This window comes from Haemorhous mexicanus, chromosome 21, assembly GCF_027477595.1.
Source record: "Haemorhous mexicanus isolate bHaeMex1 chromosome 21, bHaeMex1.pri, whole genome shotgun sequence".
NCBI classification, from domain to species: Eukaryota; Metazoa; Chordata; class Aves; order Passeriformes; family Fringillidae; genus Haemorhous; species Haemorhous mexicanus.
Window position 1 is genome coordinate 6,045,160 of NC_082361.1, and position 27,645 is coordinate 6,072,804.

At 47.0% G+C, this 27,645-nt stretch overlaps 1 protein-coding gene across 3 annotated transcripts; it reads left to right on the forward strand.

The window, feature by feature from the left end:
- Positions 1 to 26,958, forward strand: SLC25A25 (solute carrier family 25 member 25). 3 transcript variants are annotated; one of them, XM_059865562.1, is made up of 10 exons: positions 1 to 332; positions 19,755 to 19,881; positions 19,970 to 20,057; positions 20,836 to 20,947; positions 21,674 to 21,832; positions 22,593 to 22,745; positions 22,846 to 22,953; positions 23,187 to 23,354; positions 23,838 to 23,988; positions 24,414 to 26,958. In XM_059865562.1, exons 1-10 carry the CDS (start codon positions 48 to 50, stop codon positions 24,596 to 24,598), a joined length of 1,536 nt encoding a protein of 511 aa, XP_059721545.1. In that variant the 5' UTR covers positions 1 to 47; the 3' UTR covers positions 24,599 to 26,958. The 3 variants fall into 3 exon arrangements, with proteins under 3 accessions (XP_059721545.1, XP_059721546.1, XP_059721547.1); XM_059865563.1 differs by lacking the exon at positions 1 to 332 and adding an exon at positions 11,263 to 11,502; XM_059865564.1 differs by lacking the exon at positions 1 to 332 and adding an exon at positions 16,932 to 17,257.
- Positions 26,959 to 27,645: the final 687 nt, after the last annotated feature.

Genomic DNA, 27,645 nt, shown 5'->3' on the forward strand with positions numbered 1-27,645 from the left:
ATTTGCCGGTGCCGCTGGCGTGAGGGGTGGTCGGTGCCGGCGCGGCCATGCCGGGGGCGCGGCGCTCTCTCGCCTCCCCGGTGGTGAGCGGCGTTCTCTGCCCATGCGGGTCCCCGCACGCATCTGCGGTGGAGAGCGGCGGCGGCGGCAGCGGCGGCGGGGGGAACGCGGGGTCCTGCGGGCGGTCGCTCTGCGAGGCTTCCGAGCAGGACCGGCGTCTCCGCACCCTGTTCCAGAAGCTCGACGTGAATCGCGACGGCGCGCTCTGCATCCACGACCTGGCCGTGGGGCTGGGCCGCCTCGGGCTGCACCGCTCCGAGCTGGATCTGCGGGTGAGCGGCGGCGGGCGATGGGTCTGGCCCGGCGGGGCTGAACGGTCCCGCGTTCCGGGGTTCAGGGAGGGTTTGGCCGCTCCCCTCGTCCCGTATCCGCTCCGGAGCCCTCTCTATGTGTGTCTCGGGAGCAGGACGTGGACTCTGGAGACTTTCCAGCTCTGTCTCACCGGGGCGGCAGTGGCACCTGCGCATGGTAGCACCATGACAGCCCCTGGGTCCTTTAGCGTCCTCTTCCCCGAGCGAGAGCAGGGCTGTGATGCGACGCGGCCGCTCCGCTCCCCTCCCCAAGGTCCTTGCCTCAAAGCCACCCTGCTGGCTTCCACACTAGACCCGGAGGAATCAGCTTGCTTGCTACCTGTAGGCTTGTACGGTACTAACTGTCCGTAGTTAATAAGATTAAAAAAACTTAGTATTTGAGCAGGAAAAACCATAAAGGAAATCGTGTTTCTCCAGGACTCAGGATAAGGCAACTTGCATGCTGGCTTACACTAGTGGAAGGTCCTTTGGGAGCGATTCCTGCAGTCAGGGTAATTGTGCAGTTTTCATTCCATCACTGTGTTCCTCATATGAGTCTAGCAGCGTGTTGCTACTCATGTTTGCCCAGGATGGCTTATGCCAGACTTGTTTATTTTATGGGTTTGGAAATATCTTAGAATGTAGGGAGGCTGCTGTACTGTACAGTTTACACATATAAAACTTGCAGCTCTGGCTTTCTTTTTTAGGGAGCTTTTTGTACTCACTGCTGTGTGTGATGCTGTACACTGAGGGCTCCAAGGTTCAACATGATGCTGCTCTGTTCACTGTGACTAGTGTAATTTACATGTCTGTGTGGCTTGTCCGCCGTGCTGCACAGTCTTCCCCTACCTAGTCGCTTGTATTTTATGTGCAGGGCCATTAAAAAGCTCAGTATCATGTGAAGATAGGAGATAAACACATGGGTGCAGCCATGGATGTGCCACTACAGAGTGCCTGAGTCTTACAGGAAGGAAGAAGAGTTTAAGAATAACTTCTGAGTCACTGAAAAGATACTTAATTCAAGTGGCAGCTCCTATTCTCTCCCTATTCTGGGAGTGGTGCCCCACTTTGAGTGCTTTAATTACACAGTCCTTTCCTGAGTTCCTAGTTCCTTTCTAACTTTGAATCTCCAGCATCTTAACTTCTGACATTTCTTTTTGGTTGGCATCTTTCTAGCTGCTGTAAAATATGAGAATTCCTTGGCAGTGTGATGTTGTGAGTAGTTTAGTTGTGCTGTTTCTAGAAAAAACACAAGTGCCATGGGGGTTTTCTGCTGGGTGCATTTGAGTATGTCGCTCTGCTTGTACCTCAAGTCACCCGTGCATGCCCTGTGACACTGACCTGCTGCCCAGATTGTTGCCCCATCTGGGGCCCAATCCTTGCCCTCTGGCAAAAGTCCCCCATGACCCAGAATGTTCTGTGCTTACACCTGCACGCCTGCCTCCGTTTGCATTCTCTTTGCATGCAATTCAATCCAGCCTAGCATTCTGTAGCCCAGGAGGAAGCACCTTAAAACAAACTGCATTTTTACTTCCCAGCAGAGAGTTTCTTTGCTTGGCGGGAGCGGCACAGAGGAACCGTTCTGCGGGGACCGGAGCTCGCTGCCGAGGGAAGCGCTGGCTGGAGGCTGCTTAACAATCCTGTCTTTCTGCTGAAGCCCTTGTCTGTCAGTATTGTTCCTCAGCCCTTTCCTTCCTCTGGCTCCTCTTCCACATCAATAGTGTGAGGAGGGTGAAACACTTGCAACAGGATGCACAGAGAAGTTGTGGCTGCCCCATCCCTGGAAGTGTTCAAGGCCAGGCTGGAAGAGGGGCACTGAGAAACTTGGTTTAGTGGCAGGGGGTTGGAACTGGGTGCTCTCTAAGGTCCTTTCTCAACTCAGACATTCTAGAGTTTGCAAAGCATTGTTGGTATGGTAGAGCATTCCCTTTAGCAGGGTAAAAACCATTGAGAGTGAGGATGCAGAGTTCAAGACTCTCAAGTTCCAGTTAAAAATGTGGGAACAGTCCTCAGCTGGCTAGCAAACTTCCGTGTCGAGCAATTTTTAGGGTAATCAGATAAACTTCCTGTTTCCAAGGCAGCTCTATTAATAAGTCAGTCCTTTTTCTGCTCCATCCTTAGCTAATTATGGCACCTCAATGCCTAACTAATGTGAGGTCACGCTCAGGGAAAGTGCTCAAGTGTCAAGATAGAAAACCTTTCTGATTTATTGAGCATGGTATTTGGAGACCAATTTAGGCATAAATCACATGGATTGCTTGTGATTAGTAAATTACTTGGTGCCTGTGGTGCACTTTATTTTTCCTTCCATGCAGCAGTACATTTGATATGGGAGTTGCCTTCTAATGTTTGGGAGCAGATGGAGAAAACATTGGGCTTGTAAAGTGAGGTTATCGCCAATCTGAGCTGCGAGCGAGCTGCTAATCTCCCTGCGTCAGTAGGCTAAAAGTCCTTGTGGTAACAATAACTTTTGGGCTGAACTTGAAAAGAAAATGAGCAATATTTTGGCTCCTTCAATACTTGAGAGTTCTTGCTGAGATAAAACCCTTTGTGGCATTGGAAATTTGGAAAATTGCTGCTTTCTCTTTTAGAGGTGGCCTTCTGTGGTGGGGGAGAGAAGAGCTTGCACTCAGATGTCCTTTGAGGTGGAATTTGCTTATGTAAACAACGCTTTTCTTTTTTTTTTTTCTTTTGTTTTGTTTTTTTGTTTTAACCCATGCTGTTATCTTTAAACCAATTGACAAATAACAGTGTGCCAAACCAGTGAGCCTTGTAACGAAACGCTTGTTTGCACTGGTCAGCATGAAGCAATCCACATACTTCACTCTGTTTGGGCAGTAAAATGATAACCATGTGAAGAATTTTTTAAAAGCCTTTCTTGTTCTACTGTGTGAAGGGATAGTATTTTACTGCTAAATTTCATCTACCTCTGGGATGGTAAATGTCCTGTTGCTGTTGCTTTCTGACTTTATATAGACCTATGGAGCTTGAAATATGCACTTAAATGCTGAAACAGAACTGTTTCCTACTTTGTATCTGTAGATGTCCTATTGCTGAAAGAATGTGTGATGGTAATATTTGTGTGTTTGCTAATATAACTGTTTTCCTACTGATCCTGATTAACCGCAGGGCTGGAGTGCCATTCCAAAACTTCATCTCTGCTGCTGAAGTTCCAGACAGTCTGAACTGGTGGAATTAATCCCAGCTGCCTAGAGACAGACTGAAGTGGTGAACTTTGTCTGTAGCTGCCTCTTCTGTAGTGCTCAGCATCTTCTGCTGGACTAGTTCACTTTAAGAAACAGAGAAAACATAACCCTTGTCTCTTTTCAGTCCCAGATGTCCTTTTTGCCTCTCCTCTAACAGTGATGTCCTCCTTGGTCTTGTGATACTCTCCCCTCCTAAGTTCATGTATTCAACAGTGATTGCTCCCTTGGTATCAGCTTCCCCATGGAAAACTATATCAGCTCCCAGGCTGCTGATGTCTGCTTTCATCACTTCTTCCTTAGCCTCGTATCTCCACTTTGATATTCAGGTCCTGGCTGTCCAAACTTCGCCCCAGGGTCTGTTTTTTACTGTTCCATGTACTGAAGAAGCAAAGCTGTGCTGCTGCAGCTGGACTCTGCAGTGTTCTGTTTGCGTCAGGCTTTTCTTCTGAACAGCTTTGCATTTTAAGTGTGTCCCTGGACTCTTCCAGCTGTGCCCATGCCATTCTGGGATAATAAATCAGTTAGCTCTTTGGCAAGTGGCTCCGTGGATGGATTGAGAAACTCTTTCTACTGTAACAGTTGCAATCGTAAAAAAATTTAATCTTGTTTCTGATCAATACTTTATCTTCTGTCATGACGTCATTTAATTCTTCCTCTCAGGCTCTGTTTCTGTAACTGTTTTGTTCTTCAGCACTTTTGAATCCTCTGTTTTATAATATGCACAGTGTACTGCAATTCTTAGCAACTGTAAGGGGCAGAAGGAGCAGGGACTTTTTCCAGTGTGATGCTTTCACCTGTTTTCCATTCACAGCCATCTGGAATTGGAGGACCTGAGTTTTTATTGTGTTACAGAAGTCAGTGTATGATAAAAAGAGCAAAATTCTGATACTGTTCTGCAATTTGGACTGGAATATCTCTCTAGCTCTCATTTAGATCTCACAATATATCTTCAAACTTATATACATTTATGCATTATCACATTTTCATGGTTTATGTGTCCTGAGTCCTGCTGGAGCACTTACGGAGCTTTTAGCTGGGCTTTTGTAATTCATCCTGAAGGGCTGAGCAACACAAGATTGTATCAGACAAATACTGTTACAGTTTGATATTCCAGTTGATAGCCTTCCCTCTGCTGCCAATAACTTCTCATCCACCCATCTCTTTGCTAATCCCAAAGGATTACCTTTTGTGAGTGCCCCAGACCAGTTTAATAGAAGGTGAAACCATTTTCAATAACATGTTAATTAAATTCACACATTGATGAGTAATGTTTATTAAAATAATAAACAAAATAGATCATATCTGCTGGATCTGCAGGGAGTGGAGGCCTGTTCTTGCTCTTTGTAATTATGAAATGTGTGGTTTGATGGGAGACCCTGTTCCCATGCACTTGAGCAAGAGCAGAACTGTGGGTCAGTGATTTAATTGTAGATAAAACTTTCAAATCTGTGGTGAGTGGTTAGTTGGTATGAATTTGGGGTTTGTTGCCTTCTCTGATTTAGGCTGAAGACGCAAATGAACTCTAATCAATCACAGGAGTTCTTGACAGCTGCAGAAAAGACTTGGAGAAGACAGGCCTTGGCTTTGGCACAAGGAAACTTCTGGGCACAGTGTTGGTTATTAATAGCCTTGGCCAGCAGCCCCTACAGTGAGAGCTTTGGGACAGGGAAAGTCAGGGAGATGGGCTGGCACTGCAGCCACCCCGGGCTGTGACCCTGCCAGGTCTTGCAGGGATAACAGGAGGAGAGGGGTGCTGGGGAGCAGGGAACCTCAGGCTGTCCTGGTGAAAGTCTGTACCCACACCTGGTCTCTGGTCAGCCCTGCCTTAATGTGATTAATGCATGAAATGGCCAGTGTGTGTCCACTCAGTGTTCTGAGGGGAGCTTGGGAGACAGGTTTTAGATGCAAACTTGCTCTTGCATGTTTTCTTTGCATATATAAACAAACAACTGCAGATTAGACAAGTGTCCTAGACATACAGGACCAGGTATATAACTCTTGAGGGATGTTTGTTCTTCCAGGATTGTTTTTTGTCCTATTTTCCAGAAAACTGGAGAAGGCTGATGGTTCTCTGGTTTGTTTAGCAGAGACCTTTGTCCTATTTGCACAGTGCTAATGACCAAGGGCTGCTGGCTGACCTTTCAGAGATGTAGGTGCAACTTTGACTAGAGCATATAAATTTTAAATGTCAGCATTGTGTAAGTAGAAGGGCATCCTGAATATCACTGATGTGGCCTCACAGTATTGCTTCCTGCAGGATGGGCTCTGTTCTGAACTGTGTAGGGAAGTGAATGCCTGTAGGAACCCCTCAGCCCGAGTGGAATGAAACAACAAAACTCATCCAAAGCAGCTGATTATGCCTGTGTAGAATATGCAACAGTGCTTTGGCCTTTCAGTATGTTCTGTGGGACATTTTTTAGTGACCAATGCTCAATGCCTTTGGTAAGTAGTGGACACATCTCCTTGTGCTCATCTGCATGGATTATTAGAATAGTTGATGTTGAAAAGACCTCCAAGATAGAGTCCAACCTTTGACTCAACAGCACTGTATTAACTAAACTGTAGCACTAAGTTGTTTTGAGAACACTTCCAGGAATGGTGATGTCTCTGGACAGCCTGTGCCAGTGCCTCACAATCCTTTCAGTGAAAAAATGCTTCCTGATGGCCAAGCTGAACCTCCTCTGCTGTTGCTTGAGGCCATTTCCTCTTGTGCAGTTGCTGTTTGCTTTGGAAAAGAGATTAACTTCCTAAAACCTCCTTTCAGGGAGGTGTCAGATTACTGAGATAACAGTAGGTAAAAAAACTCCAGACTTCAGCATACTTACTGTTTCTTTTAAATTGTATTTTTAATTTAGCTCAATATAGAGCAGAACCCTTAAATGGTTGGTGAGCATTAATAAAAGACATCACTGCCATAAAAAGGACTTGGTCTTTTGTTTGAGAGCCCTACAAAATGGTGATGCTGCAGCCCTGGGCCCTTGGTTGCACACAGTATAACATGATACAGTGTTGGGAGGAGGAGAAGGGGGAGGGAGCTTTTTCCTACAGTCCTACTTGTATCAAATGGGAAATGAGTCTTTGTTCTTGTTCATGTCCTATTGCTATATTTGTCCCTGCGAATGTGGGACATGAGCACAGTTTAATGATGGCCCAGCCTTTGTCTTGGGTGAAGAAGCATAGCTGTGATAACTCATGGGAAGGCAGCTGAGATGTCTGAGTTTTTCCAACTCCCAAGCCATGAGCTGCAGGGAAGCTTCTGGCAGCTAAAATGGTTTGCAGTGGAGAATTACGCTCTAAGAGAAATATTTGAAATTTTTAGATCATGAGTTGCCTGGAAAGGCAGAGCTGCTTGGTATGTGAACCTACATAGTTTAGCCTAAGGAGAACTGTGTGGGGGCAGGCCTGAGCCTGGGCTGCTGCAGGGCCATCCTTTCTCACTACCTGTTTTCTTGCTTAACTGTCTGCAAGAAGTTGATTTTCTAATCGCTGAGTATTAAGGATGCCCTGACTCTTGGTTAATCCCTGCTCTTCATATAATACGATATGACCTTGGTGGAACTCTCAGTCCTGGGCAATGGCTCTGTGCTCCCTGTCCCTGGCCAGCTCTCTCTGTATTTTTGTATTTGGCACTGGCTGTGGATGCCTGAATAGATCAGCTTGGGTAGCTAATTCCTTGTGCCAGGGTTTCTGTAACAAGGAGACCTGGGTTGCTTTGTAGTGTTTCCTGAGCTATGCTGTGTCACCTTAATATATGAATGTACTTGAATGTCACCAGACAGTTTAACTATTTAAGCAGCAGTGGCCAAGACATTGAGATTTTATGTGAGAAGCACCATGCAGGGTTAACTTCAACTTTTTACAAAGTGTGAAGTAGTGACATACTTAACGTTTTCCTCTTTCAGAAATTAAGTTTGAAAAGATAAGAGGTAATTGGCAGAGTCGTGGTGGCCCATCCCAGCTGGGGGCTGGGGCCTGTTTCTGAGTGGCACACACATGTAGGCAGCAGGGCTTCTTGGGGTGCTTCCAGGAGGCTCCCAAAGGAGATGAGTCACTGCTCATTCCTGCAGGGTCACTTAAGGAACCAGAGATGCCAGCAGCTCTTCCTGTGCTGGAGGAGGAGAGGGGTCACTGCCCCCAGCACAGCTCCCTTCCCTCTGCCCCCCTTTCTTTTTGCCTTCCCTCTCACATTTTTTACATGTTAGCAAGTTGTTGGTGGTGAGGCTCACAAGTTCACAGGAAAATGCTGTGCATTTACTCAAAAGTCTTCTACAGCCATCTTAAAGCAAAAGTTAATTTCTGCCAGGTGTACCAGCCTGGAAAAGGCAAATGTCTGTCTGAAAAGTGGAGTTTTAGACTCAGCAGGTATTATGATGTGGCTGAAAAGGGTACCAGGATACCTTAGTTTATGGCTTATGCAGAACCTCCCTCTGCCAGCTTGCAGTACTGAGGAAAATAATTGAGCAAAACATGTCAGTCTCCTGCTTTTTTCTCTCTCTTTTGTCTCCATTTGGATAGATTACAGCTCTTTATTGTCAGCTTCTGCTCAGGCTATCTAATGACTCCCCATTTTGGTGTGCAGGGCTCTGAGGCCAGCTGCCACAGGCGCCTTCTGTCCCCAGTGACTGGTGTGCTGGCCAAGAGCCAGCATTCAGATCAGCCCTCCTGCCTTTTCTGACTTAAATCCCAGGTCTGGATCATGTCAACAGCTGGAATTGCAGGAATAGCTGTCTCCTAATGGAGCTGAGGTTGGGAAAGCTGTTTCACTGTGACCTAGGTGTTCATTCATGATTTCTAGAAAAAGTGAATTTTTGTTCCTCGTGTTCCTTTGTGTTACCTTTCATGCTGGACTCACAGTATTTATTACATCTTTTTTGTGTAAATGATTGGCTTCATGGTGGTGTTGGTAGAGTAATATTTCCCTACAAATGCCCTGTAGGAGTGCAGTTGTCTTGCTTCTAGCTATAATCATCTTGCTGTTACTAGGTTTATAATTCTGACCTAATAAAATTCCCCACTTGGTAAAATAAATGCTTTTTATTTTTTTTTCCTTAAATATGATTAGAAACTTCTGTCTGTTCTCAAGGAGTTGAGTGAGTTAGTGTGGTGGCAGAATTCCTCTGAGGATTCCTTTAGTGAGGACAGAGGCCAAAGAAGCATTGCTAAGTTTCTGCTTTAATTACACCCCAGGCATATAATTTCTTGCAGAAATGATTATTTTCTTATGAAATCTCTGCACGAACAAAGGAAGATGGGGTCCCTGATGTGCACACACCAGTAATATTAATACTAAGGCAGGGGAACAATTGTAACAGTGTCAGGTAACATCAGCTGTTAAATGGGGCCTTGTGAGTATTAAGTGACCACGGAGGACAAATCTCAAGTTTTGCTTTGGGTGCTTTGCCTTCTGTATGGTGACTTGTAGCTGTCTGAGTGGCAGGGCAGCCTGCCTGTTGCTGCAGGCAGCTCAGATGCCCTTTCCACACTTTTTTGGACCACATCCATGAGTAGCCTCAACTGGTTACCTCAGCAGGAAAGCTCTGCAGGGTTTGGCTGGGTTAATGAGGTTGTCAGAAGAGCATGGGAGCAAGGTAAGTGCAGGGCTTAAGTGGATGTGTGAGATGACTTGTAGTGGCAGTAAGCTTCAGATTAGTCCACAGCTGCTTGTGAAACCACAGCCTTAGGCTAATAGAAGCTGATTTTGAAGAACTGTGCCCAGTTCAGAAAATCTGCTTTGTTCCTCTGGCTTGAGAGCATTAAAAACTTCCAAATGTCATCTTAAAGGATCTGATTCACTATGTGTTAGAAAGTAGTTTAACTTTTGTGCTTGTAGCTGGGATGACTGACAGCAGCTCAGGGTAATGGAGGCATGACAAGAATTCCTCAGTTTTTTGTGCCTGTGCCTGAGCTGCTGTCTGCATCCCAACTAGAACCAGGCTGTGCTATTCCTCAGAGAGGGACTGGGCTTTCCCACACCCTCACCCCAGTGTTACTGCCCCATAATTAAAAAATTTTTTATGTGTGGTTACTTGTTGGTATGTGTGAAATTTTAAGATAAAAAACTTTGTTGCATACTGTACATAGACCTTGTGATTAAAAAGCATTTTTTTCTTCTTAAGTAATTCTGGTGTATGTGCAGAAGAATTTTTTTAATGTGGTGTCTTCTGTGTACTTGTCTCTCACTTTTTCCATTACTTAGGTTCATTATAGGAATTCAATGACCGCAAGTTCCCAAAAGTGATGTTCATCTCAAAATTTATGTGCAACTTGGCTGCTTAAGGCTCTGAGACCTTTCAGATTTTGGATCGTATTTTCACATCTGATATCTGTATACTGGAAGTGTCCTGCAGTCTGTCACTCCCAAAAGTTAAAAGCTGAGAACTGAGGCTTGCTGTGGCTCTTGCTGGGCTGTTGGCTAGGGAGCCCCAAGTGATGGAAGCTGTGGGTTTGTACTCATTTTTTCTGCCTGTTAAAAGCCCAGACTTACGGAAGAGTCACAGTACTTTGGAAGAGAGGCATGCAGTGCCCTCTGTGGACACAAAGAATCTGGGAATATGAAGTAAATTGATGAACTGTAAAATGGAAAATGCTGGGTTCCTCTGGGTGGGTTGTGGTGGGAGGCTGATACAGCTCACTAATCAGTGAACAACTGCTGCTGTGGCAGCAGAGGAAAGCGTGGCATTTCTTGTAGAAATCCAAGCAATATCTTGTGTCCCTGTGCTTATATATATTAATATCCTACCTTTGACTAGGTGGTTCAAGGCTCCTCCAGCAGAGCTCGGCCAGCCGACCAACCAGCGATGGTTTGAGCACAGCTCTCACACTGATGAATGGCTGTAGGCGCTGTGCTGGGAGCCAAAGGCGGCAGCACAATGCAGCACCAAAGAGCTATTGTAGGCACGGATGAGACCATAATAGACCGCGGAGAGAGAGTGCACTTAGAGGTTAATGCGGCCACTGCTGGCCAAAGCCGGCTTCTCTCTGCAGAACCATCTGCTGCCCTAACAAAGAGCCGCAGCCGGGGCTGCCGAGCTACACATATCCCTCGGCCGCTGCCCATCGCTCCGGGGCAGCGCCTGCCACGCTCGGGCCGTGCCCGGCTCCCCGGGGCCGCGGGCGCGCTCCTCTGCGGGCGGCATCCCGCGCCCGGGGCGCGCTCCCGGCCGGCTGCGCGCGCTGCCGCGCTCCGGAGCAGCGCAGTGTCGGGAGCGAGGATTGGCTGGGCACTGCTGCAGTGGGGACGCAGCCCGGGTGCTCAGCATCGCTGCTCAGCCTCGCTGCTCGCCTGCCGGGAGCCGGGAGGCGCAGCTCGGTTGGCAGCTCTGAGAAGCTCCTCTCGGAGAGGTTCATCTTTAGCTTTCCTCCTAAGCGCGGCGTCTCGGCTCCTCTGCGCAAGCAGTCTCCAAAGCGCAGCGTCTCGGCTTCTCCGTGCCAGGGGGCTTGTGCTTTGTCTGTTGCCATCAGATTTCTGAGGCTCTGGTACAATGAGCTGCTTGTCAGGCCAGGCACGACTGCAGTAGCAGCAATTTCAAAAGGCAGGAAGCGTCCGCAGGAGCGGTCTGTAAAGAATCTGAGCCGGTGGAGTCGCTGGGTCGAAGCTCCCGCTGGCTGCCGTGCCGATTCCCGTCTTGGGGGTGCTTGGTAGTGCAGTCACATCATCCTTGGCAGCGGGCAGCTCCTGAGCGCTCAGGGTTTCCCTGCCTGGGATGCTCGCTGGAGCAGCAATGCTGCAGACCCTGTGGCATTTTCTGTCTAGCTTCCTTCCCAGGGCCATATGCCAAGGTCCTGCAGATGAAAAAGAGGATGAGGCCAGAAACACCACCCCACTTCCAGGCCCCGGGGAGAAAGGGCCAAAGGTGTTGGGGAAGACACAGGACAGAGGGACTGATCCCACTGAAAGGAGACCAACTATCCTACTGGTGGTTGGACCCGCAGAGCATTTTCCAAAGGTAATGGGATATCCAGGGGCCTGAGGAGGGGTTGGTGCACATGACAGTGGAGTGTGTGGTCTGCTGGGAGAAGGGGTGTTGCAGGTGGAGTGTGTGAGTAGCCGTGTATGTGAATTTGGGGAGGGGGGAGAGGAACAGGAAAAGGGAGCAGGGTCTAACGCGTGTGCTTGCTAGAAAGGAAGGGGGCGGGGGGCAGGGGAGTGACTGAAGAGAGGAGGTGATCTAACCCTCCAAACATGATGTTCAAAGTGTGGGAGAAAAATGCTGTTTAGGGGGAAGGGGGAATCTGGGGGCCTCCAGGGTTCCTGGGCAACTTGTAAAAAGCATGACTGAGAGAACAGGGAATGATAATGCAGGTTAGTGGCGAGTCCCACCCCTGTACCCCAGACCGGCAAAGAATCAAATGCATCCTAAAATGTTCTGGAGTCAGTCTCTGGTAATTTGGCAAGCCTCTGGTAAAACTTGCATATTTTGAGCAAATGAGTAACTGGCTAAATTATTTGAATGGCAGAGCCCGGAAGAGAGTAAAGACTGTCCCTGGGGAGCGGGTGGCATAAGGCAGAGACTAAAATCTGCGTGAGGATGGGAAGTTCCCAGGGGATGGGAGAGTGGGGAGGTGGTGGGGGCGCACAGTTGGCAGAGAGTAAATGGTGAGGCTTTGTCTGGGGGGAGGTGAACAAAAGCTGCTTAGTTTAGTGCTGGAGCTCCCAGCACAGTGCTGGCCGACTGCAGTTCTGGCTTATTTAATGGAGGGAGTGCTGTCTGTCTCCCCTGAGGATGGTGCAGTCAGCTCTGACTACATGTGGTTGAAAACCAAGGGTGCGAGCCGGGATTAGGGGGGAAGGAGTTGGGGATAAGGCCTCCGAAGGGTGGGGATGATACTGAAGGGCTGCAGTGAGGATAGAGGTTTGTGACTTTCAGGATCCAGTTTATTACACAGGGAATTAGGCATGGTTGTTGCTGTTAGCTTTCTCTTTAAAATGAGGGATGGACAGGTTTAAATTGTAGAGAGGATTAATATCTGTTCTGCTGCTGTTTTGAATGGAAACAAGCAGAGCGGCATTTCACATTCTGGACAGCAGAAGCCACTCCCTGCTTGAATCAGGCTGAAAAATCTGCAGGGACTTTTGCCTTCATCTCTATCCTTAGCAGTTAGCAGTGTGCATCCCCTTCCAAAAAAAGGAGCATGCGCGTTTTCAGGAGGACTTTGGTGCACAGAGGTTGAAGAAGGACAGAGGCTCAGAACTGAAGGAAGTGGTGACGAAAACCTTGGAATTATAGGGCTGAAAATCTCTGGTGTCTTCCAGAGAACAATGGTCTCTCTGTCAGGGAGAGTCCATCTGTTCACACCTGGAAATAAAGCTTTCTCTGAAAGCTGATACCAATCTCCTCTTTCCTGTGTCACCCTGGGAAGTTCTGCTGCATAGGAACTGTAGGATTGGCTGATGAAGAAATACCTAGAGGATAAGGATGTGGTAAAATGGAGTTATTGCATCTTAGGAAGTAACTGCCCATCTGCCAGGAGGTTGTGACTGCGTAATTTTAGCTTGCCCTGATTGTAAAGTAAAATGCAGTGTAAAGCTCTTCTGTTGAGGATTATACAGATATGTTTCACCTTGCAATTCGGGCTGGCTTATGCTTCATCCAGCTCATGGCTCAGCTGATGGGCAGTTACTTGTTAAGATGCAGTGACTTGTTTGTGCTTGATCAGATATCAGTGTTCCAATTACCTGTCTGAAGGAGAAGTGTTGGGAAAAGTCTCATACAGCCTTAGGGATAGATAATAAACCACTGTGAGCAAACAGTGTTATTTGGTGTTAATAGAAAATGGGGGCTTTTTGTTCTCTGCCACTGGCTGGCTGTAACCTTGGGAACAGTCTCTTGATTGGTGGGCCACTTCATTTTGTAAAAACACCTGTTACTACTTCTCTTCTAAAACCACACAAAATATCACACCTGGTACTGGGGTTTCTGTAAGGAATTGATGTGTATCCATAAACTTCACTTGGAGGGGCTCCCTGGCCTTGGTTTGTCAATCTATGCTATGTTGCTATGTTCCTCCTCAGATGTTTGCCTGTTCCAAGCTGTTCCAACATAAGGCTGTTATTGCAAATATGGGGAGAAAACACTGATTGCAAATGTGTTATGTTGGCCCTGGATCTGTGTACACAGGAAACAGGCATCATCTACCCCTGATGTCACCATCTGGACTTGTAACTTTGGATCCGTGTGTTGTCGGTGGAACAGGTCACCTTCCCTGGTTACCTTTATGTCAAATATCACATAGTGCTCTCTGCTGTGCCTGCTCTCTTATCCCTCCCCTGGCAAAGCCTTGGCTGGTTGCAGCTCTTTACTCTGCTGGGGTCTCTTAAATCATTAACTCCCCTCCTTCATACACTGTACACTTTCTGTGCTTTGTGAGGACTTTCTGTACTGTCCAATTAATTATAAGCTAGTTTCCAGAAATTAAAAAGACCAAGTCAGCAGAACCCAGTGAAACCTTCTAGCAATAGGGATGGAGCCCAGAAAGCTGTTTTGCCTCTGAAGGAGGATGTTACGTGACTGTGACGCTTGCTGGTACTTGATATTTTTAGAGCCTTTTTTTTTAGCAAAGTAAATTCAAAATTAAACAGCATACTTTCCTGCTCCTTGTATGGCTGCATCTTTCCATTCCTTGGGAGGTACATTCTGGAGGTGATGTAGTAAACCAGTGATGAAGCAGATGCCTAGAAGTGTACAAATGACTTGGAAAGGTTAGCAGGGATGGCAGGGTATGGAAACTGGTAACTCATGCAGCATTTAAAAGAACCAAATCCTATAAATAAAATGAAAATGAGTTTGCTAAAGCAAGAAAGAGCTGGTTGTGCCTTCCTTCATGGCTCACTTTTCTTGTCATCAAGGAAACTGCGGAGGGTATTAGCCAGGCTGGCTCCACATGGCCCAGAAATGTGTCCTTTCAGTGTCAGAATAGGTGGATGGAAATATCAGGGAGGAGTGACTTCATTTGAGCTCTGTGCCCTGTCCTTGGTTTGGTCAGGAATAGACAGTGCTAATGAGGGATGTACTGTCCATAGCTGGTGCCTGAAGCCCTGGGCTGTGTGTGCTGCTGCCTGCAGGTGCTGGGGCAGTAGGACTGGCTCTGTGTGTGCTGAGATGTGGCCAGTGACCCCACGCCAGTGTCCCAGCAGCACTGATCCCTGCAGCTTTGGAGAGCTGCCTGGCTCTTGAGTATTTCCAGCTTTACCAGGATTTTTAAAGCTGAAATACAAAAACTTCTTAATACTTAAGTTCCCTTTGTCATTATAACCTGAATTGCTGGTATAAACTTCATTTGTAATCTGTCTCTCCTTCTTAGCTCACTGTTCTGTAATTAATACCCTGCTTAAAATCAGCTTTAACTTCATTAGCTTTCTCCTTTCCTCTGACGTAGGTAGAAAGGCTTTTTTCCCTAAAATGTGCCGATTTTGCCTTTTGTCTCTAGCTGCCAAGTCCAAACACAGTTTCTTAGGAAAATCTGCATCATGTTGGCATAGCAACTGAGCTGCCAAGCAGCTATAATAGTGATGCTTGGCAACTCGTGGGAAGGACTACGGAGGATCTCAAGGCTTTGTGAAGCAAATCTGAGTTAGATTTGTTCACTTACTGCCTGTTGCTGGGGGTACCCACTCTGCTCCCCTCAGTTTGGTGTTGGACAGTGGGGTGTAGGTATCATTAGGGTGCTGCTTGCAGTGAGGCTGGACTTGGTGGGAAGGCTGGGGTGTGCTGTGGGCATGCATGCAGTGAGCTGCTGCAGCTGATCTTTAAGAGGATCTGGAGTCCCTGAGAAGATTCTGTTTTCATGCAGAGAGACGTCAGCAGGGAGTAGGTTAAGCCTAGTTAGGTAACCTGGCCATGGTGCCATGGTAGGTGAGGTGCCCCAGGAAGGGCAGAGGACACCATTGTAGGTCACGAATCCCAAGGGTACTGAGTTGCTGTGGGTAGTGATCCATTAAGCTTTAAAAAAAAAAAATCCTTGAAATTAAGCCACAGATTAAATATTCCCAGTTGGTGTGATTGACATGCAGCTCCATAAACAGCTCATTACAGACCTTGGCTTTGCTGTAGAGAACAAAATACCACGGTAAAGATGTACAGGCACCCTGTGCATGAGGGCCTGAGGAGGGGAGTGCTGGTTGGACTTTGCTCTGTCAGGCAGGCTGTTCAAACACAACAAACACTAGAAAATGTTGCTGTGTCCGCAGCAGAGGGGAAGGCTGGCTTGAACCAGTTCAGCAAACACACTTTGTTACTTCTGCTGCAGATAGGATTACAGTATTTGGGATATTGGCTATGGCTTTTTGCATCTTTCTGCATGATAGCTTCTCTCTGATTAATACTAAGGCTAGAACTTTATTTAAAATTCATGTCAGCAGTCAGTGATTCTGTCCTGAACAGCATTGTTACTTCCTGCACATTGGTACTGTATGTGGAGAGCTAGGTGTTACCCTGTACCTCAAACTCCACCAAATGCTCAGAAAGCTGTAATTATACCTGCACTAAATGGTGATTGTGCCACACTCCCTCCAGCCTGGCTTGCTCCTAATGAGAGCTCAGGAACTCGCTTACAAAGCAGTTAAACTGTCAAGGGTAGAAACTGGAAAATTGTTCTGCCCAGGACACTTCTTGTAGCACACAAATGACTGCAATGTTTAATTGGAGTCAGAAGAGGATGAAAAATATTAAGCTGGTGTAACTGCTGTGTGGATGCTTAGCTAGGAGGCTTAGAAGCAGCTGGGGCTGTTTTGAAGCCTGCCCTTGATTTGGGTGATTTTCTCTGTATTTGGCTCAATGACAGACCTCCACAGGCTTTATTGCTGCTGTGTTGGTAACTGGAGTGCTACAGAGGGGAGCGATCTTTGTGTGCAGGGGTTGTCTGCTCTTAGCTGGCACAAGTGGTTTTGGGAGAACTTTAAACCAAAGCCTGTCAGCTCTGGCATAACAAAATAACCTTGTAAAAGTGGAAAACTTGCTGAAGCTGGCTGTCCTAAACGTGAATTAAAGCAGTAAGTGGCTGGCATCCTGTTCCTACTGCACTTTAAAAAAACAATTTTTGGGAAGACAGTGATAGTCCTCCTGCATTGCATGATGGGAGAGGTTGTGATCAAGACTGGTGCCCACTGCTACCTGTACGAATCCCCAGAGAGGTGAGAACAGGATCAGAAAAGGACTGATCAGATGTAAGGCACAGCAAGAGAGTGTCCTGGCCCTTGGCCAAAGGGTCGTGGGTTAAGAGCCACCCAGTAAGAGTTAAGTGGCTGTGATGTAAGGTGCCTGGCTTTAATGGGAGCCAGGTGTTGAGCAATGGGAGGCAGCTCACGTGTCTCCTCCGTATCAGCTGGGTGGGACCGAGCAGCCCCGGCTTCCCTTTTAAGTAGAAGGGCAGGGCTTGTGCAGCCAATCCCGCCGGAGCCAGGCTCGCTCATAGGCGTGTGTCATGAGACTTGCTGGCATTTCCTTTCCACTAGCTACTGAAATTAGCTCCGGGGAATCACTCAGTTTGACTTCCCTTCCTCGCCGGTCGGAGTGAGCAGGGCAGCAGAGTGTTGGGCTCGGGAAGATGCTCTGCCTCTGTCTGTACGTGCCGGTGTTCGGGGAGAGGCAGACGGAGTTTCAGTACTTTGAGTCGAAGGGGCTGCCGGCTGAACTCAAATCCATCTTCCGACTCAGCCTCCTCATTCCTTCCCAGGAATTCTCCACCTACCGCCAGTGGAAGCAGGTATGGCCCTGAGAGAGGAATGGAAGGGAGGGAGGGAGCAGTGGAGTTGGTGTTAGCATTAGTACATACATTTAGTGGCTTGCTTGAGAGGGGCAGAAGGTCATGATGGCTCTGTTGTAATAGCTGAGTGAAGCATGGAAGTGCTTCTCGTGCCCCTTGGCAGGGATTGCTGAACCGGTGTGGAGTGAACTCTTTTCTTTTGGATTCTTTTGTTTTGAGTTGGGTGATGTCTCAGTGCCTGTAAGATTGTTTAAACCAGTTGATGTGAGTTAAATAGAAAAAACGGGTTTTCCAAACTATGGAGTCTTCTCCTTCTGTGGGTCTGTTCAGATACAGCATTTCACATCCTCTTCCTCCTCCTTTCATCCTTCCACATGCCTCCTTCTGACAGCAGGGCTGGAATGTAGAGTCAGCTGAAGCTGGTGAAGGTGAGCAGGTTTGTGCTGGGAGGAGGAGAGCAGCTCAGTGTGGGTGACTCACCCAGGGGTGGGTGGGCTGAGCTGGGGAAGGTTATGCAAGACCCTTTTGCTTTGCTGTGGAAGGGACATGCACTAAATCCATGGAGTTCTGCATCCTGGTGTGTCACAGCTCTTGCTTTCATCTTGCTGCTACTTTTTTTTTTTTTTCCTGATCAGGCTGTCAAGAGCCCAGAGAGCTGATTATTGATCAGCCAAGCAGGGGAGGCTTTTTACACCTCTGAAAGGACATGGACAGCAGGCTGGAGGGTGTGTGGGCTCCCACAGTGTGTTGCAGGGGCTGTGACTGAAGGTGACCACAGGAACTTACACAGCCAAAATAGCTGTTAATGGCCAGATTTTCATGTTTGCTGTTGAAAGTGAAGAGGTGCAGGCAGATACTTGTTCACACCCCCAGAGAAGATGCTGGGAGCTTGTCTTTCTCACCCCTCACACGTGTGCTGAGGGTTACTGTCGGGCAGTGTTTCTGTGCTGTGGCTGTGGGGGAGGAAGGGCAAAGCTTTTATTGCCTGCAGTCTCTGATCACTCAGGCTGCATTTCTGCAGCTGAGAGAGAGGGAGCAGTTGCAGAGTCACATCTCTCTTACAGTGCCTCCGAATTATGAATGCCTGTCAACTGGTTGGGGGTTGCCAGTGAGAGGGAAGCCCTGATTCAGCTGTTCAAGCCCATGCTGACAGGAGAGGGGTGTTGGTCTATATTTAGCCCACAAGTTGAATGTGAGGTCGTATCTGAACTTCACAACGGTCATATGATAAATGGCAGGTTAGGAATACTGGGCATGCCTTGGAGGTCAGGGCAGCTGGGACAGCACTTTCTTATTTAAGGTTCATAAAGTGATTAGGAATAATCCTCATAGCATTAGGGCTAAAGAGGCAGGACTTGCTGGGTGAGGGAGAGTGTTTCAATAGCGAATTATTTAGTAAATGACATTGAAGCAAAGACTTATGGCTTATGAAGGGGACTGTGGTCATAGACTGAGGACATACCACAGTGAGTTTAGGCTTGCTTAGTACTTTGAATGCTAAATATTGAACAAGATACTGGTGAACAGAGGGCTAACCCATTTCATCTCAGCTCAGAGCTTCTTTAACAACCCATCTGCTGTTAACATAAATGTTACAAGAGTTAAAGGAAAACTTTGGGTGATACACTAGACTGAATCACACCTAATTGAGTGTTGCTCACTGATGTTGGAAAAACTTAAAGGCTGTCAAAGGCAAGTGACTGAATCAGAAGGGGGATAGGAACTCCTTGAGCCACATTCTTGCAGACTGGAGATCACCTCACCTGTCAACATGCAGCCATGTGTCCTTAGAGAGGAGAGTCCATGAGCTCTTGCCTCAGTGAGTTGCAGTTGCAGTGAGTTAATTAGTCATTTACCTTGTCCTAGATGTCTGGCACAGTTTGATCTTGATTTTAGCTTTGTCCTACTAAGAACCTATTCTTGCTCTAGATGCATCTCCTGGAAACTTGTGTAATTAAAGCACGTAGCTTCAGGGTGCCTAAACCAGTTCACAAAGGTTTTTATCTTTGGCTGTGTTCAATAGAGCTGGACAGGATTTTGCTGGCTGGAGTTAGTTACTGCCAGAGGGAGCTTACTTCTAAGGATTGTAGTAGGCATGAAATTCCTTCTCCTGTTCAGTGTTTTTTATAACCTCAGGTTTTGTGATTCACTTTTTATGCAGATCTGTTGACTCATACTTAGTTTTAGAGCCTCCACAAGGACTTTGCAAGATGTTAATCAAGGTACAGTCCTGAGATTAGACACATGACACTAGCATAATATCCCTGATAAAAACATGAGGCATTTCATCTGTGTAATGGACTTTGGGAAACAGTTGGAATCAGGTGACTTTTCTACGTTACTGCATTGCTCAGCTCTCTTAGAAGAATTACAGTTCTGTCTGCTACTTTTTGGAGAAAAAGCCAAAGTTGTGTGGGAAATGTTTTAAAGATGGTAGAAGAGGAGATAGATCTGAGTGAACAAAGGAACTGACAGTTCTTGGTTGTTTTCTGAACAGAAAATTGTGAAGGCTGGAGACAAAGACCTGGATGGACAGCTGGATTTTGAGGAATTTGTTCACTATCTCCAAGACCATGAAAAGAAGCTGAGACTGGTTTTCAAGAGTTTGGATAAAAAGAATGATGGTAAACACCTTTCTCCTGCTCAGGGCTGGACTGGTGCATGTGTTAGGCTGTGATATGTGTCCTTGAGCTCACTGCCTTATCTTCACAGGCCGCATCGATGCCCAGGAGATTGTCCAGTCTCTCCGGGACCTGGGGGTCAAGATCTCTGAACAGCAGGCTGAGAAAATACTGAAGAGGTGAAGATTCCTCTGGTTTTTCTGTTTTATGTCAAGGGAACTAGAAAGAAATATAGGGACATGGAGCCCATCTCTTTTCCCCTGTATGCACTTTCCATAGACTTTGGTTCCTCCCTTTTTTCCTATTACTTTCTATTTTGATTTTTCCCTGTGAATTGGCATACAATTATAAAATCATTTTGCTTTATTGAGACTTAGTGTCAGAGTCTCTCCCTGACCTGTTGAGGAGGAGTGCTTGCACCTAAGCTGATTTGCATCCCTGTCTGACTGTCCTGCTGCCCTGAGCTTGCTGTTGTGGAGAGGGACTGTGCAGTTGCTCTTTGGAAATGCTGAGTGCTTTATGCATGTGGCACTAACATGTTAACAACCACTTATTTGTGCTGTTTTTTTCCTCTTTTTTTCCTCTGCTACCTTCCCTCTGTCTGTTTGCCTGTGTGTCAGAATAAGGACGGGACACTTCTGGGGTCCTGTCACCTAGTAAGTATTATTTTCCCTTCAGTGTCAGTTATGTCCCTGAATTTGGTAGGAGGGGTTGCAAATACTGTTGTGGGCTGGATAGAAGGGAGAGACAGGGGAGGAAAGAGAGAGCCCACTTCTACCTCTGGCATTGTTTGGTGAACAGAAGATTTCCTAGCTTTGTCTTGTGTCTCTTTAGAAGTCTTTTAGTGATTGCTTTGCAAAGCTCTTTTTGGTGTAGGCCTGGATAATCAAAGGGAAGGGGAGGAGGAATTTGTCACCCAGTGGGAGTCTGTACTCACCTGATGATCAATCTTTTTAGCATGGATAAAAATGGGACAATGACAATTGATTGGAATGAGTGGAGAGACTATCACCTGCTGCACCCCGTGGAGAACATTCCTGAAATCATCCTGTACTGGAAGCACTCCACGGTAAGAAAAAGCTCCTGTACAGCAGGTCTCAGTCTTTGCCCAGCTTCTTGGTCCAAGTCCTGGCCCCCAGGAGCTGCTATCAGCAGTCCTTATCTTTCTCTTCATGGTTCACAGCTTCCCTGTAGCCCTTGAAGCTCAATTGCTTCCTGTGCTCTGCTGTAATCTTGCCACATATCACTGTCACAGCTGCTGGCACAGGTGATGACGACTGCAGTACTGCAGGGAGCTGAGGGTGTTCTCTTGGTGTGCACCTCCAGGAGCTCCTGCCAGTGGCCAGCCCCAGCTGGTTCAGGACCTGTTGAAACTAGAACCTGATTCCCCAGGCAGCCATCCTTCCTGGACTTTTCTGTACACGAATAGTACTTAATGAGATTTAACAGGCTGCGAGCTTGGAAGGTTCTGGAGAAGTCCAGCTTTTCTGCCATGCAGCTGCTTGCAGTGGGTCAGTTTGTTCCTAAATACCTGCAGTATTTTCATGTGGACAAGTGCTCAGCAGTTGCCAAGATCTTGGAGAGAAATCTTGAAATCAGACCTCAGTTTCCCCTGTGACATGTTCTAGCAGTGGCAGCTCCTGTGGCCAGGCACAGCAGTTGGTGGCTGTAAATAAGCTGCTGGCTTGGAATAAGCAGATCCTGTACTTCAGCACCTGGTGCTAGTAAAGAGCAGGGAAACTTTAGCAAGATCATTGACTGATGAAGCATTTCTCAATACCTTCTCCTTTTGCAGATCTTTGATGTAGGAGAGAATTTGACTGTCCCTGACGAGTTCACAGTGGAAGAGAGGCAGACAGGGATGTGGTGGAGACATCTGGTTGCAGGTGGAGGTGCAGGTGCTGTGTCCAGAACCTGCACAGCTCCCTTGGACCGTTTGAAAGTGCTCATGCAGGTATGATGGAGCAGTTCCAGTTTGTTTAATACCTGAGCAGATTCCTTTAACAGTTGTGGTTACCTGAGAGGTGATAATGTTCATCAACACAGTACAGCACTCTGGCCAACGTTAATCTTGTTGTTCTTTTATTGCTGTTTTTTAAAGCATTTTGAATTATTTGAGTGATCAAAGTCATATTAAAAAGTTATTATTCATTGACTAGAAAAAGTACAGAGAATTTTTTTGGAGGTAGACATGTCAAAATTGTCAGTAGTGTAGTAGACAGTTTTATGGAAAACTTGGGTTTTGGTGAAACAGGTTAAAATCCTGTGTTCCTTTGAGAGACCCTGAGGCCATGAGAGTTGAAGTGAATGTGGTGGTCAGTTGGCAGAGGTTGTATTCAGTATTATCAGCATTAGGATGGAGTTGGAAAATTTTGATTTTAGCCTGCTTTGTCACTGCATCTGCTCTTGAACCAGCTGAGAAATTGATGGGTAGTTGATCCTGTGCTAGGTATGGGAAAAAGCCAAGACAGTTGCCTGTTTAACCTTTCCTCCCATTCCAGAGGGAGATATTGATTAGATTGATTAGTTAACGCTAGACTTGGCAAAAAAGAAAAGAAGCTTGCTTTCCCATTGTAGAAGTTATCTGGAAGGGATTAAAACCTTGGCAACTCTCTGGGTAAATAAAAAAGCGCCCTTTTGTCCCTGGATTACAGAAGAACGTTGCACTGTCGTAATGGGGGCTGGAACTGATCCAGGCTTGTCCCTCTCCCCAGGTCCACGCCTCGCGCAGTAACAACATGTGCATCATCGGCGGCTTCACGCAGATGATCCGGGAGGGTGGCCCCAGGTCACTGTGGAGAGGAAATGGCATCAACGTGCTGAAGATTGCACCCGAGTCAGCCATCAAGTTCATGGCCTATGAGCAGGTGAGGGCACAGCTGTGACTGCAGAAGGACAAGCTGAAAAGAAAGGGATGGTTGAGATGAGCCACGGAGCCTCACTGTCTGTCTGTTGTGGCTTCTGCAGATCAAGCGGTTCATTGGCACTGACCAGGAAATGCTGAGGATCCACGAGCGGCTCTTGGCTGGTTCTCTGGCTGGGGCCATTGCACAGAGCAGCATCTACCCCATGGAGGTGAGGCACGAGGCTGAGTCCAGCCCAGGAGGGCTCATGAGTAGGGGCAGGGATGGGAAAATGTGGGTAGAACAGCAGCACTGTGATATTTAATTAATGATGTGGTACCAAGCAGTGCTGCTTGCAGGACACTTGCTGTGGTCCTGACAGTTGTGCTTCTAAGAATGACTTTGTACATTGTTCTCTTCCTGATTCTCCTGTAGGCCTTCATGCTACTTATTCTTGTCCTCTAGGTTCTGAAAACACGGATGGCTCTGAGGAAGACAGGACAATATTCAGGCATGTTGGATTGTGCCAAAAACATCCTTGCAAAGGAAGGAATGGCTGCCTTCTACAAAGGCTACATCCCCAACATGTTGGGAATCATTCCATATGCTGGTATTGACCTGGCAGTCTATGAGGTATGAAGCCTTTAAGCTATTGTTAGGTTAAGCCTAACAATTATATTTTGTTTAATATTATTGTTAGCCTATTGTAGGGCTGTGCTGCTTGTGTGGCCTTATCACTGTCAGACCTATCAGTCACGACAGGAGCTCAAGTAATTTATCAAAGCTTTCTTGAACAGCTTTACGAGGCACAAATGTATTTTTTTTACCCAATAATGGCTTAAAAGATAATCCAGTATGATGATTCTAGTTCATAAACCATAGTCAGCATCATTCATGCTCTCTTGTTTCTTTTCTTAATGAGAAAGTTGCAGCAGAAAATTGAAGGAGGGATTTTCCCCAGGCACTATGGCAACAGCAGCTCAGAAAGATTTGAGAAGCCCTGTGCTTTTGGCTGAACTTGCCTGGAACTTTCTGGGCCTTTACTGTAGATCTTTCATGAAATGTGATACTCCTTTGCTTGCCTCTTCCCTGCTGACCTTGGCCTTTTCCTTCCAGACACTAAAAAATACCTGGTTGCAACGCTACGCTGTCAACAGCGCTGACCCTGGGGTCTTTGTTCTGCTGGCCTGTGGCACCATCTCCAGCACCTGTGGACAGCTTGCCAGTTACCCACTGGCCCTTGTGAGGACACGCATGCAGGCCCAAGGTGAGAACTTTTGGAACAGTGGGAACTCCTGCCTTTGTTTTTGAGCAAGGCTAAATTTCTTTAGTGTCAGCATTGGAACAACAGCCCCAGCTGGCCCCCACAGCTGAGCCAAGGGCTGTTTGTGATGCTGCAAGGGGACAGTGAACTTTGTGCTGCCCTTCTAACCTCTGGGGCCAAGGACCTCCAGGACAGAGGTTCTGTTTTGCTTAGATCAGCAGTTCTGGGCTGAGGGCATCTGCAGAGCAGTTTGAGAAAATACTTGCTGTGTGGAGCACGGAATGGGTAGCTGAGAAGTTAATGCTGTCCCCCACCAAGCACCTTTGCTCTGGGAACATCTGAAAGCACATGGATCAGTACTGCTCTTGGAAACAAAAGTGTTTTCACCACATAGGCTGCATTATTTATTGTGGCTTTCCCTGTTGCAGCTTCAGTGGAGGGTGCTCCTGAAGTGACCATGAGGGGACTGTTCAAACACATTCTGAAGACAGAGGGAGCATTTGGGCTTTACCGGGGTCTGGCACCCAACTTCATGAAGGTGATCCCAGCTGTGAGCATCAGCTACGTGGTGTACGAGAACTTGAAGATGACTCTGGGCGTGGACTCACGGTGACCAGGAGATGCTGAGGACTTGGAACTCTGAAATCTTGGGATGCAATCCCAAGACATATAAGCCATCTCTCATTCTGTGAATGTGTCGACACTAAGCTGACTAAGCAAAGCTGTGAAATCTCAGATTGTGAGTCAGTAAGGAAGGGGGAGGGGAGGATCTGGTGTCCTTTGCCATCTTGCTACTCAGAGCTCCACAAAAATCATCACGGGGTCCTTTTTGTTGGGCCTTTTGGGAGACCAGGAGCTGAACTCCTGGGAGATCTTACGGTGGGAGTTGCTGAGGTCAGTTCCCAGCAGTATGACAGAGTAGCAAAGATTTGTGTTACAGGTCTGCTCTCAGCATGTTGCCTGTACAGAGCTGTTTGCCTACAGATGAGCACCTTCTGACTTGCTGAAAGAGCTTCTTTTTCCATTCAGAGAGCTGCTTTTTCCATTCAGTTGTTTAACTTCCTGCCCATTGTTAAAATTTGTACAAACCTTGTGTAGGAGCTGCTGCCACACCAGGCTTGTTATGTTTACAAATATTCCTTTGGGTGGGAGACATTCATGTTCTACTTCCAAGAATTGACATGAAATGTAACTTTGATCTATACAGGTTTGGAGGGCTGGTGGGCAGTGGTTTATCCAGCCAGGCTGAAGGTTACTTAAGCCAGCCTGATGAAGAATTAGGATTATTTATTTTTTTATAGGTATAAGTGTGTCTCATAAACCCACTAACAAGATGCACTTACTAACAGAAGCAGCAGACTAGAAGCCTGCATGCCTGTATCCTTTGCATGCCGGGATTGGCTTGTCTTATTCTCTGCAGGGGCTTGGAAAGGGGAAGGCAGGAGAGCCCTGGGCTGCCCGGCACTGTGATGCATGGCTTTAGTGAACAAAGAGAAAACAACCACAGCTCCTGTGCAGCTGTGCTCCCAGCACGACAGGAGAGCCCTGCACAGTGCTGCATGGACCTCTGAATCCCATCCTGCCTGGTGCCAAGGAGAGCTCGTGAACCTTTTCCAAACCCCGTGCCTATGCTGCTATCTTATCTCTTTAGACCTCTTGGTAGATCCATGTTCAGGTTTCCATTGGTGCCGTGGAGGCCCCAAGTCAGGAATGTCTGCTGTGGGAAGGGGTGTTAGGGAGAGGGGCTGTCACTGGGAGAGGTGAGATTTCAGTCCTGAAGGCATGCTTGCTTGCCTTTCAAAGGGTGCTTTTCATAAGGCTAAGGGAAAGAGATGGCTTTAAAATTTCTCTGATAGCATTATGGGCTGCTTTAGTTAATAGGATCCAGCTTCTGAGGCCTGGGAGATCCTCACCCAACTTTTCATTTTGGGTAAAATGGACCAGCGTTGCATTCCACTGTTTTACTGCTTAAAGCATATTTATTTTGTATTTATTTGAACAGAGTTATTTCAGACTATTTTTATAGGTTTGTTTAAATATTGTTACTGTGCTTGTATTTCTCCTGTTTTAAAAAGTTTCTCTATTAGTTATTTTACATCACACAGCTGAGTCGTGGGGAGGGATGCTAAAGTCACTCGTGTACCTTCCCTCTGGGGCTTGAACTGCCTTTCCCACGTCTGGGTTTGTTGCTGGAGGACCTCAGCCCAGAGAAATTCTGTAGCAAGAAGCCATAGGAGAGAAGGGAGCAGATGAGGAAGCAGAACCTTGGGAGAGGGTGCACTGTGGGGCTTGCCTTAGCTTGGAATGGCCTCTGTGCACGGCAGAAGGGCTTTGGGGGGATGGCTGAAGTTGGGAAGTGGAAGGTCTGTGGATGTTGGATGTCACAACAGTTAATTAAGAGAGCTTGGGGGAGTTTTTAGGTAAGGGGGGAAGAGAGAAATCTCAGGGACTAAAGACAATACACATTTCCAGAGAGATGGAAGGAAACTTGCACTTGGACACGAGCTGCTACAGTTGTGCTTCAAGGCTGAATCAGCAGCCCCTGCTGCTGAGCCAGTGCTCATCACGTGCAGGAGGACACTGTGGAGATGTGTGTGAGAAATTGGAAAAGGATTTGCCAGCACTCAAACAGCTGCTTTTTTTCTGACAGATTTTGGTGGCTTATGGAGAGTCTCCCAGGTGAGACTCTGCCTTCACTTTCAGTGCTGTCAGTAGTAGCCACGTGGAAATCTAACCAACAATGGATTAGTGATATGATTTTTTTTTCACCCCCCTCTTCCTGAGACCTGTCATAAATTCTGCAGTGGCTCCTTCCTACCAGTGTGGCCTAATGAGAATATGAATATCAGAATGCAAAAATCAATGCAAAATGACAACCATCTTTGTAGCTGTAACCACAAATTGTTATAATGCAAATCTAACTCGGATTCTTCATGTAGGGAACAGTCTGCTAATAAAGGTCTGATAAAGAGATACCATGTCTCCATGTCTTTCTCTGGTTTATTGCTGCTCTTTGGGGCCAGACTCTTCCTGGGCTAATTCTCACCAAGGACACTGACAGTGGGAAGGATTCTCACTGTGAGGACCTGGGAGAACAGAATTCTTGCTGGCTTAAAAACAAAGCCAGCAAGATCAAGGCTGATGATAGTGGTGATGAGTCAGGGATGTTCAGACTCTGTTTACCTGTCTGGGTATTGCTGGACTTTGCTCACCTCTGCAGTATCCACAACACTCTGTGCAGAGAAGTGAATTTCCCAGAAAAAACAGAAAGCTCTGCAGTCCAATTATCCCCTTGAAAGAACATGGCTTATACCATTTCCAACATAAAGGCTTCTTGTACAAGTTTTTTCATGAAAAACAATGCAGCCAGGAGCTGCCCTTGAAGGTCATTCAGGAGCCACAGCTGGTAGTGCAAGTGGCCTCTGATTTGGTTAACAAAACTTGCTGTGGGGGCCAGACTGGCTTTGTTGGTTCCTTATGTCTCCTACTGTAATTCAAGGCTTTTATTCAGCTATAAATCTACTCATAAAGTCTGGGGTTTTGTAATCTGAGCCACAGCTCTCCAGTGGTGTCAGCTGAGATGGATCCTTGAAGTGCAGCCCTGGAGGCTGCTGCCAGCATCCCCTCAGCCCCCCCTGCCCTCTGGAGAGGTTGGGGAGT

Excerpts from the sequence above, each read along its gene's own strand:
- SLC25A25 (XM_059865562.1), top strand. The coding sequence starts at position 48 with ATGCCGGGGGCGCGGCGCTCTCTCGCCTCCCCGGTGGTGAGCGGCGTT. Across the intron at positions 21,833-22,592 it reads GTTTGAAAGTGCTCATGCAG|GTCCACGCCTCGCGCAGTAA; the intron begins GTATGATGGAGC and ends CCCTCTCCCCAG. Across the intron at positions 23,355-23,837 it reads TTGACCTGGCAGTCTATGAG|ACACTAAAAAATACCTGGTT; the intron begins GTATGAAGCCTT and ends TTTTCCTTCCAG.